The 11,319-nt window shown below is 53.8% G+C and overlaps 1 protein-coding gene across 3 annotated transcripts in view; it reads right to left on the bottom strand.

Annotated features, from left to right (window-relative positions):
- Positions 1 to 11,319, bottom strand: part of DNAAF5 (dynein axonemal assembly factor 5) — a 56,618-nt gene that overhangs the window by 8,869 nt on the left and 36,430 nt on the right. For all 3 annotated transcript variants that reach the window (XR_004229072.1, XM_026449036.2, XM_031935978.1), the window contains exons 8-11: positions 9,925 to 10,093; positions 3,804 to 3,951; positions 1,640 to 1,790; positions 685 to 841 (exon numbers count right to left, since the gene is read on the bottom strand). Coding sequence is in view for 2 of the 3 variants with exons in the window: in XM_026449036.2 (XP_026304821.1) it covers positions 685 to 841; positions 1,640 to 1,790; positions 3,804 to 3,951; positions 9,925 to 10,093 (625 nt within the window). In the remaining variant the exon portion in view is untranslated. The remainder of the gene's footprint in view (positions 1 to 684; positions 842 to 1,639; positions 1,791 to 3,803; positions 3,952 to 9,924; positions 10,094 to 11,319) is intronic.

Raw genomic sequence — 11,319 nt, forward strand, 5'->3', positions numbered from 1 at the left:
AACGCTTCCTCCACGCGGGTTCAACGTTGTTTTAATGCCGAATGCAGCGTCCACGCAATGCTTCCTCCACGCGGGTTCAGCGTTGTTTTAATGCCGAATGCAGCATCCATGCAACGCTTCCTCCACGTGGGTTCAACATTGTACTTGGTGCTCAACACACTCAAGCTTTGCTTTTTGGAATTGTGGAATTCTGCCCCCCAATATGTACATATTTATATATGCAAATATACATACAAATCTGTGTTTCTGTGTAAATGTACAAACATGTATATATATAGCCATATATATCTCTTTCTTTCTATGTATATATATACACACACACACACACACACATATATCTACTTTTAAAGACAGGGTCTTGGTCTGTTGCCCAGGCTGGGCTCAAGCGATCCTCCTGCCTCAGCTTCCCGAGTAGCTGGGACTACAGGTGTGTGCCACCAGTCCTGGCTAATTTTTAAATTTTTTGTTGAGATGGGGTCTCACTATGTTGCCCAGGCTGCTCTCAAATTCCTGGGCTCAAGCAATCCTCCTGCCTAAAGTGCTGGAATTACAGGTGTGAGCCACTGCACCCTGCCCCAGATACTTTTGATCCAAGGTTGGCTGACTCCATGGATGCAAACGGAACCCAGGGATACGGAGGGCCGACTGTATCTACATAGGCTGTGAACAACAGAAATGTCCTACCAGGATAAATCTTGATGAGTTTCTCTGGATCCATCATGCTGCCCGAGGTTTTTAAGAACGTGTTGATAATACGGCATGAAATCAGTCGTGTCATCTGCGAATCCTCCTCCAGGGTGGTCAGGACCTGAGGCATCAGTGTTTCCTGCACGTCCTGTATCTGTACTCGGCAAACACACATGACGTGACTCACATTTGTCCTGGCGGGGGGGGGCTCACCATCCGTGCACTCCTGCCTGGAAGGACTTATGGGACTTGAAAGCTTTACCTAAGAAGTACGCTTGAATCTTGATTGTGAAATTTAGATTTTGAGCAATTTTTAACTTGCTTACTTGATTTTTAAAAAATACGTACACTGTTTACAACTCTGGGTGAGGCACTAACGCTGTAGCAGGGTAATGGCTCGCCTGGACCCCACTGATGCGGGGCTTTCAGCTGGAGCACCGACTGCACCACCCTGTGTGCACCAGGAGGTGGCGCTCACGTCACGCGGGCCCAGGGGCAGCACCTTCCCGCTGGGCCGTGACCAGGACCGGGGCGGGCATCAGCATCTGTTTTCTGACGCCTGGTCCCAGCGGGAAGTGTTCAGAGAAGAGACGTGGAAAGCCCCGGCCTGTCCTATAGCCTGGATCCTGGGATTCGACTCCTGGTCTTGGAGCCAGCATTGGGCCGCAAACCCGAGAAACCCCACGCTCATCCACGGCAGCGAAACCCGCAGCACACGGGGCTGGCTGGGCCCACGGCCTGGCTCCCGCTCTCTCCTGCTGTCTGAACCGCAGCCCCGCTGCTGGCTCCCACCCTTCTGCGGCCAGTGTGGGGACAGCCTCCTGGGGTACAGGCCCCAGATGGAGGTACAGGGGCTGCCTCCCCAAGTTCCTGCTACGGGAGTCCTGCCGGGCGCCGGGAAGCCTGTGCAGTCCCCGGCCACTGTCCCCCGAGCACGCAGGGAGCCCCGTACCTGCTTTGCCGACAGGACCTCGCTGCTGGTGAGCGCCCAGAGGCAGGACACGGCAGCCGTGCGGATGGCCGCGGCTGTCCTCCCCGCGTGCCACTGCAGATTGGGGGCCAGGATGTCCTTTGTCACTGTCTCGAGGTAGCTGGGAAACTGCCTGGAACCGGAGCAGAGAAGGCAGATGAGGAGGCTGGACAGGCACTGGGAAGGAACGTTTCAGTCTGGAGATGAATGGGGCTGAGGGGGAGCCAAACAGGAAAACGAACTCGACCCCAAAACATGAGGCCCCTCCTCCTCTCAGGAGCTGCTTCTCATTGTGAAGTGGGAGGTTCCTGCAGACCCAACCCTACCCGGGAGACTGCGGTGCCCGTGCAGCTGGCCTCCCCTGCGGCCAGAGAAAGCGAGCCAGAGGCCCTGGGCCGAGGGTGCACTTTTAGCCTCTTCCACTCCTAGCTCCAAAAGGAGGCTTGAGTGGCGCCTGGGCAAGGGCAGCACGGTGGTGTTGGCAGCACCCAGTGAGCCCCTTCCCGTCTGCATCCCTCCCCCAGAAAAAGGCGGTCTCTCCAGTCACATAACCCTCCGTCCAGCAAGGACAGTCGCTGTGGCTTCAGAGAGGCAGGATGGGAGGGCTACAGGTGCGGAGGCGGGAGGATCACGAGGTCAGGAGATCAAGACCATCTTGGCTAACACGGTGAAACCCTGTCTCTACTAAAAACATAAAAAACTAGCTGGGCGTGATGTCGGACGCCTCTAGTCCCAGCTACTGGGGAGGCTGAGGCAGGAGAATGGCGTGAACCCGGGAGGCGGAGCTTGCAGTGAGCCGAGATTGCGCCACTGCACTCCAGCCTGGACGACAGAGCAAGACTCCGTCTCAAAATAAATAAATAAATAAATAAATAAGAACCAAACGGATTAAAAAAAATCTTTCCTGCCTATTAAAATAGCTAATAAGTTCACTAAAATCACTGCCATCTGAACACTTTACTTCTCCTGACACCAACCGCCTTCCACAAGATGCTGTTAGTGCACTTCCTTTGGGAACTCAGCCCAGATGCGGAAGCTGTGCTCCGCGAGTTAACTGCTCCAGGGCAGAACCTGCCCCACGTTTCCTCCCAAAATACAGGCGGGTGTGAGTTCCAGAGGGAAGGGCCTGGACCCTGCTGTGTTATCTGCATGGTATCTGCACAAATACCAGCCTGCAAGCTGGACGCCTGTCACGGCTCTGTTTATATCTTTCTATGGTCTGTTCTAAACCCTGAAGTTTTTGAAGACAAGCAGGAAACAAAATTTCCTGCAGTACGAAGGGCGGGCTGAGGGCCGAGAGCAGAGATGAGGGTCATGAAGGAGAAAAGTCTGAACGCCGGATTCTTTCCACGTGAGGCTCTGGTGTGTGAACTGCTTTCCGGTTTGACACGTTTGCTGCTGGGGCGGGTCCCGGTGCTGATGCAGCTAGATCCAGCTGCACCGGTGGGGGTGAGACCCAACTGAAGGCACATTTTGCTCATAACAAAGTAAGCGGCAGGCCTCTAAGAGCTGCCTCAGCAGCAGCACCCGGGCGGGGCCTCTTCCTCCACTGCCCCTCCCAGCGCTTCTGGGGGGCACCCGTGCTTCTGGCCCTTACTTCAAAGCCATACAACTGGAGACCCTAGGCCCTCGGTGTCTTACTGTCACCTAAAAGTACTTTTAGATAATAGGTATTTCTACCACTTTGACCATCAGTAGCAATTCAATCAATTCTTTGTTAGGTTTGAAAAGTGCCTGAAGGCTTTTAAAACAGAGGACAGCTAATACATAAGCTATTAATAGTTAATGTTCCCTAACGCTTTTTCATTCACTGGAATTTTAATGGCCACACGGAGATGACTTTGACTTAGTGTTTCTCTGTGCATTCCCTGCCGAGAGCCTTGTGTTTACCCAGTGAGGATGGACAAACTGCTCCCGGGCCAGTGAAGCTCAGGGGTCACTGCATACGCCCACCTTAGACTGGGTGTGGGGAACCCCCTGCCCAGAGAGCTGTTGGGGAGGGAGTTAGGAAACTCTGGCCCACCTTAGACTCAGAGTGGAGGAGGGAGGTGGAACCCCCTTGTTCAGCGAGCTGTTGGGGAGGGAGATGGGGACCCCTGGCCCAGGCCCCAGCTGGGGGCAGTGCAGAGGCAGAGCCCAGACCTACCCCTGGGAGTTGATGCTGTCTGTGGCTCTAAGCAGCACAGTGGACAGGATGGAGAACAGCTTCAGGCGCATCTGCGGGTCTCGGGAGGGCTGCAGACAGGCCCTGAGCGTGGGCATGACGTGTGGCAGGGCTTCTCCTAGGGCAGGGCCTGCAAGACACAGCACAGGCTCTTGTGCATGGCCCTCGGGAGACGGGAGGCGGCCCCGTCCAGCACAGGCCCAGGCACGGGCGCTCCCACCTGGGAGAGGACCTATCAGCTGCCACCTCCCCCTTCCTCTTTCTGAAGCAGGGAGGTGGTTATCACAGAAACGCAGCAGTCGTGCTTTTCCATATGGAAACCTTCTATGTGGCCAGGTGTGGTGGCTCACGCCCATAATCCCAGCATTCTGGGAGGCCAAGGAGGGAGGATCACCTGAGGTCTAGAGTTCGAGACCAGCCTGGTCAACAGGGTGAAACACCATCTCCACTAAAAATACAAAAATTACCCTAGCATGGTGGTGTGTACCTGTAGTCCCGCCTACTTGGGAGGCTGAGGCAGGAGAATCACCTGAACCTGGGAGGCGGAGGTTGCAGTGAGCCGAGATCGTACCACTGTGCTCCAGCCTAGGCAACAAAGTGAGACTCTGTCTCAAAAACAAAAACAAAAAACCAAACCTGGGTGCGGTGGCTCACGCCTGTAATCCCAGCACTTTGGGTAGCCGAGACGGTGGACCACCCGAGGCCAGGAGTTCAAGACCAGCCTGACCAACATGGGAGAAAACCCCATGTCTACCAAAAATACAAAATTAGCTGGGCGTGGTGGTGGGCACCTGTAATCCCCGCTGCTCGGGAGGCTGAGACAGGAGAACTGCTTGAACCTGCAAGGTGGAGGTTGCGGTGAGCTGAGATCGCACTATTGCACTCCAGCGTGGGAAACAAGAGCCAAAACTCTTGTCTCAAAAACAAAACAAAACAACCTTCTATTTTTCTTAAACTTTTCTAAATTTTTTGAAAAATTAAAGTCAAGCAATAGTTGAAGTAACAACCAAAATAAATTGTTCTAGTGAAGGAAGCTGTTTAATATCTGCCCCTCAGCGTTGCAGCCGTCACCCCGTCCATGCTCAGGGCCAACCTCCTGCACCCTGGCTGCTCTCCAGTGGGCGTGAGGCGTGGGCACCTGCACTGTGCATCCTACACCCCAAGGGGTCCCCACTGCAGTAGGGCCGCCCCGCCTCCCTGTAAGTCTCCAGGAATCACAGGGCAAGGACAGCCCCGAGGATCCCCGTAGCGTCTCCTGCCAGGCTCAGCCTGCAGGCCCAGGAGCTGAAGGCTCAGGGTGGGGACTGGGTTGGGGCCACAGAGGGAGGCGCTCTGGCCCAGGGCCAGTGTAGAGGGAGCATCCGCTGGTTTATCCAAGCATCTGTGCATCACCCTGAGCCACTGCCAGGGACCCCGCGATGTGAACCTTCTCCCTGGCACCGGCGGTCATCAGAGCAGGCTGCTCGGTAGTGGCCCGAGACCCCCGCCTGCCCTTGCCACACGGAGACGCGATGTACTCGCTGCTCTGGCTCAAAGTCAGGCCTCGCTCAGGCCTCGTGGTGGGACCAGCTGGTGTCTTGGAGAGCCTCCTCACACAGCCGGGCAGGAGGGGTTGCCTTGAAGCCGGTGGGACGCCTGACTCGAGCCACCCAGGACAGAAGTCTCGGGCCAAGTGCCGCCCTGCCATGAGAACCCTGCTGCTTCTGACCCAGTTTCTGACTGTTTCACCCTCTTTACATCTTAAACTAGAAAGAAGACAAGAGTTTCTGGCTTAAATACAGAAGGAAAACAGCCGAATGTCCACAGGTCACGTCCAACTCCTGGGATGGGAGGTAAGAGGAGCGCTGAGGGGTGGGCCACTTGCTGTCAAGAGTGTTCAAACCCGATGCCCGGGGCCACGTGTCTGCCTTCCCAGCACGAGCGCTCCTGCTCACAGCACGGACACTTCCGCCCAGGCCATGTGTCTACCTTCCCAGCAGTAATGGTCCTGCTGGTAGACACTTCCGCCCAGACCACGTGTCTGCCTTCCCAGCACGCACGGACACTTTGGCCCAGACCACATGTCCGCCTTCCCAGGTGAGCTCCTGCTCACAGCAGGGACACTTCTGCACTGGCTTCAGTTTCCCTCCATATCACACCACGCCTGTCTTCCCATTTTGCTGTAAAGGCTTAGGATAATTGTTCTTAATGGTTGCCAGAGCATTTCCTCTACGGAAATACCATTACGTATTTAGCTTTGTATGAGGTAGTGGGGTCACTTCCAATCTCTGCTATTAAATTAGGCCCCGATGCCTGTTTTTGGGTACATAGCTTTTTCCATAATTAGAATTATTTCCTTAGGGAGGATAGATTCTCACGAATGTGATTGCTGGATGAAAGGAGTGAAGACGTTCGCAATTCCAGATGCGCAATGTCCCGCTGTCTTCCAAACATTGGCAATTCCAGATGCGCGCTGTCCGAAGGCTTTCCAAAAGCACCTTGGCACTCCCAGCTCAGCCACCCTGGGCAGAAGCTGCTTATTTCACTTAATTGGATAAATGAAACAATGGGGCCCTATAGTCTTTAATTCGTATCTCCTCATGACTAGAAGGGCTGGATGGTTCCCACTCTATTTGCTTATTAGTTGTATAACTCTTTTTTATAAAATCTGGATATTTTGCCTGTTTGTTTGGGAGTTAATGGTTTTTGATTTTTGGAATCATGGTCTCACTCTGCTGTCCGGGCTGGAGTGCAGTGGTACAGTCACAGCTCCCTGAAGCCTCAACTCCTGGGCTCACGTGAGCCTCCTGCCTCAGCCTCCATCATCAGAGCAGGCTGCTCAGTTGTGGACTCAGAGTGCTGGGATTACAGGCGTGGCTACTGTGCCCAACTCTTAATGCTTTTATTCTCATTTATTTTTTTTTGAGACAGAGTCTCGCTCTGCCCCCCAGGCTGGAGTGCAGTGGTGCGATCTCAGCTCACTGCAAGTTCCGCCTCCTGGGTTCACGCCATTTTCCTGCCTCAGCCTCCTGAGTAGCTGGGACTACAGGCGCTGCCACCTCGCCCGGCTAATTTTTTTTTTTGTATTTTTAGTAGAGATGGGGTTTCACCATGGTCTCAATCTCCTGACCTTGTGATCCGCCCGCCTCGGCTTCCCAAAGTGCTGGGATTACAGGCGTGAGCCACCGCGCCCAGGCTTTATTCTCATTTTGTGTCAGCTTTATGTAACAAAGATCTCACACTGTCATCCTTACTGCAAATACGTTCCTAAGTCTGTGTACCTTTTGTTGGGGTTCAAATGTAGTCAAATCAACGTCTTTGTAGGTCCCCGGCCTCTCAAAGTTTAGAAAGTTATCCCTTTCTGTATGTTTAAAATAATTAAAATTTAAAAGGTATCTTCCTTTTGTAAATAAGAAATTTAAAAATTTCTCCTATTAAAAAAATTGTTTTAATCCTTTTGTCTTCTGTTTATTACAGGAGTGCATGCTCATTAGAGAAAACTTAGAAAAACAGAAAAAAATTAAGAAGAAAACAAAAATCATCTGTATTCCCAAGGACGTGATGTTGGAAATATTTATTATATTTGAGGTTGGGCCCCCGATTCCCGAGAGCACCTCACGTGTGTGCTCAGGTGGGGCTCAGAGAAAGTAATCATTGGGAAATACAATTTTAAACCGGGCATAGTGGCTCATGCCTGTAATCCTAGCACTTTGGGAGGCTGAGGTGGGAAGACTGTTTGAGCCTAGGAGTTTGTGATCAGCCTCAACGTCAAGAGGGGCAACGTAAAGAGACCCCATCTCTACAAAAAATACAAAAATTAGCCAGGAGTGGTGGTGGGTGCCTGGGGTCCCAGCCAGTCAGGAGGCTGAGGCAGGAGGATGGCTTAAGCCCAAGAGTTCAAGACTAGTCTGGCCGTTTATATGACCCCATTTCTATACAAAATACAAAAGTAGCCAGGTGGCATGCGCCTACAATCCCATCTACTTAGGAAGCTAAGGCAGAAAAATCCCTTGAGCCTGGAAGTTCGAGGCTACAGTGAGCTGTAATCGCACCACTGCACCGCCTTGGGTGACAGAGTGAGACCCTGTCTCAAACAAACAAACAAAAAAAACCACAAAAAAACCCCACGCAGTTTTATCCCCAGCTCCTGACACTGAACAGCACACTGCAGTCTTCCTGCCTTTCAGTGAATGACAGATGTGGGTCTAAAGAGATGTGTGTTCTAAGCTGCCAATCAGTTACGCCAGCACCTTAAGAAATGCTTCTGCAAAGAGGAAGCGCAGATGGTGGAGAAGCCACCAGAGCCGCAGTAAATGCGAGTCCTGGCTTCACTGCAACCCGAATCTCTTGGGGTTTGCGTGCCCAACTTTCTGGACTGTGAGGTGAAGGCTGCAGTAATTTGGTGCAAGAGGTCGTTAGAAGTAACATTCAGTAAAAATCTGAAATGGAATTCCCTGGGCCCCATCCCCAGGAGGCCCGTGGGGAGAGAGGCTGAGGGAGGCCCTGGAGTCACTGCCTCGGGAGCTCTCTGTGCTCTGCCTCCTTGTCTGTGAAACGGGGTCACAGTTCCCACTGCACTGGCCGGCTGTGAGGGTGGACGAGCCGACGGCCATAAGGCTTGCAGAGCAGCATATGGCATAAAGTGTTTAATGCCCTGAGTGCACGTCAGCAATCGCCAGCTTTGTTTTTTTTTGGTTTTAGAGACATGGCTTGTTCTGTAGCCCAGGCTGGAGTGCAGTGGTGCAGTCACAGCTCACTGAAGCCTCGAACTTCTGGGCTCAAGCGATCCTCCCACTTCAGCTTCCTGAGTAGCTGGGACCATAGGCACGCACCACCACGCCTGGCTAACTGTATTTTATTATTATTTTTTTTTTGATACGGAGTCTCGCTCTGTCGCCCAGGCTGGAGTGCAGTGGCGTGATCTCAGCTCACTGCAAGCTCCGCCTCCCGGGTTTACGCCATTCTCCTGCCTCAGCCTCCCGAGTAGCTGGGACTACAGGCGCCCGCCACCTCGCCCAGCTAGTTTTTTTGTATTTTTTAGTAGAGATGGGGTTTCACTGTGTTAGCCAGGATGGTCTCGATCTCCTGACCTCGTGATCCACCCGTCTCAGCCTCCCAAAGTGCTGGGATTACAGGCTTGTATTTTATTATTTTTAAATTTTAGATTCAGAAGTACATGTGCAGTTTTTTTCATGTTTTTGGAGAGATGAGGCCTTGCCATGTTGGCCAGGCTGGTCTCAAACTCCTGAGCTCAAGTGATCCTCCCACCTCAGCCTCCCAAAGTGCTGGGATTACAGGTGTGAGCCACCATGCCCAGCCAGTATTTTCTTTTCTAATTTGGAAACAGTTTTGAATACAGCTGACAAAGAACAAATGTGGATATTTTTCCAGGTCTCAGAAAAAAATGGTGAGTCCCTACCAGGCACAGATTGCATAAGAACGATCTTAGTGTCCTCAGATGCAGAGCATGACCACCCTGGTGCACGCATCCAACAGGAGGCGGGGGTACTCGGAGATGCACAGGGGAGCGGGAGAGCTGGGAGGCAAAAGAGGAAAAGCTACCGCGGCGAGTTCATGGCCCACGGAGCAGCACGGGCTGTGTGTCCCAAGGCTCTATGGCCGCTGAACAGACGCCTCCTTAGAGTTCTGCCGCGGATCTTGCCCCGCACTGAAGCCCACTGGGCCACGCTGTCCATCCCAGGAAAGTGGTCGATTCGCGGGCTCAAAGAGAACCACAGAAATGCTGGTCTCAGAGAGGCTGGGCCGAGGCCCCCATGTCACACACACAGCACCCATGTGGCCAGACAACTACATTCTGCAACAAAATCCAGACGTATTTAAGAAGCCAGGCTACAAAACAGGCCACGGAAAACCACACTTTGAAGGTTTCACATGAAAGTGTGTGCCCGGGCCAAGTGGAAGAGCTGCGTCCCAGTCTTCAACGCGATGCTCCTTAAAATGCTGGTTCTCCACAGGCAAGAGTGACTCTTGGGTACTTTTAAAAACACGCCTCAGTGAATCACAGCTCAGGTGGTCGGTGCTGGTACCTGCTGAGCACCTGGGGGAGCAGGTGTGTGGCGTGGGCAGGGCCAGGCACGGCTCACCACCGGCTGGGACGGCTCACCTGACTGCGTGATGATGACACTGAACTGCAGGAGCTCTGGTGAGTGTGCGGTCCAGTCTAGGTGTGACGCAGTCACCCGCTCCAGGAGGGGACCCATGTGCTTGCGATAGAGGTCCTGGCAGCCACCGACACCCTCCGCTCTGGCCAGCAAGTCCATTGTCTCCTGTGCCTGGAGGTTACAAGTCAGAGGCTGAGACAATTCCAACACTCAGGGCTCAAGCCTGCCTGCCGGGACTCACCATACCCCTCAGGCGTAAGAACCACCCCGGCCGGGCCTGTCGGGATAACCGGGAGGGAGGCTGCCACAGGGAGTCCCGCCCAGGGTGCAGGAGAGTGAAAGCCACGGGCGTAGGGTGAGACCCTGATCCCATTCACGCCAACGCCGTCTCTGCAGCGAATCATGAAGCAGACGCTGTGCACACTGGGACGCACGTAGCTCAGGTGGTCCTGGGGCTTACACGGACCCTGGGCGTCTGCCTGGGCAGGCGGGGCTCCTCTGGGACGCACACAGCACAGGTGGTCTCTGGGCTTACGTGGACGCTAGGTGTCCCCCCACATAGGCAGGGCTCCTCTGAGGCGGTGAGGGGCAGAGACAGACGGGCAAGTGGCTTAAAGAGTTAAGCCCAGCAGACCAGACCTCCAGGTAAAACTGGGCAGAGAGAGATGATAACCTTGGCCGCCTTTTACTTTTAGCTGGCTGCTCTCCTTGGGGGCTTAGGAACAGAGGAAGGGCTGAGGCTCCCTGATGGCTACTGCCTCAGGCCTGGAGTCTGAATCTGGGGCTGCCTGGCTTCCTCCCCCATGGCCAGCAGGCAAAGACTTTGCTTTCGCTGGTATCTAAGGCCCTATCAGTGACAGCGTCTGCTGAGACACACACCACTTGGAAAGCTTGTTTTTAAAGAGGCCCCAAGAAGGGAGGCGAGAGCAGCAGCCTCCTCCACACCAGGTTCCCCGTGGTACGTTCAGGCCGTGAATCTCCCAGATCAGAGAGAACCTGCCGAGAGGGGCTGTCCACAGAGAGAGAACAGGAGGAAGAACTAAGTCTCGGCTTCCAGAGAGGCAGACAGGCACTGGGGCCTCCAGGGGCCCGAGGAGCCCACAAGGAGGTTGGGGTTAAAAGACTTTTGTGCATAATGGCCGGGCACGGTGGCTCATGCCTATGATCCCAGCCCTTTGGGAGGCTGAAACAGGTGGATCACCTGCGGTCAGGAGCTTGAGACCAACCTGGCCAACACGGCCAAACCTTGTCTCTACTAAAAATACAAAAATTAGCTGGGTGTGGTGGCGAGCACCTGTAATCCGAGCTACTCAGTTGGCTGAGGCAGGAGAGTGCCTTGAACCCAGGAGGTGGAAGTTGCAGTGAGCCAAGATCGTGCCACTGCACTCCAGCCTGGG

Source organism: Piliocolobus tephrosceles, chromosome 8 (genome assembly GCF_002776525.5).
Source record: "Piliocolobus tephrosceles isolate RC106 chromosome 8, ASM277652v3, whole genome shotgun sequence".
Classification (NCBI taxonomy): domain Eukaryota; kingdom Metazoa; phylum Chordata; class Mammalia; order Primates; family Cercopithecidae; genus Piliocolobus; species Piliocolobus tephrosceles.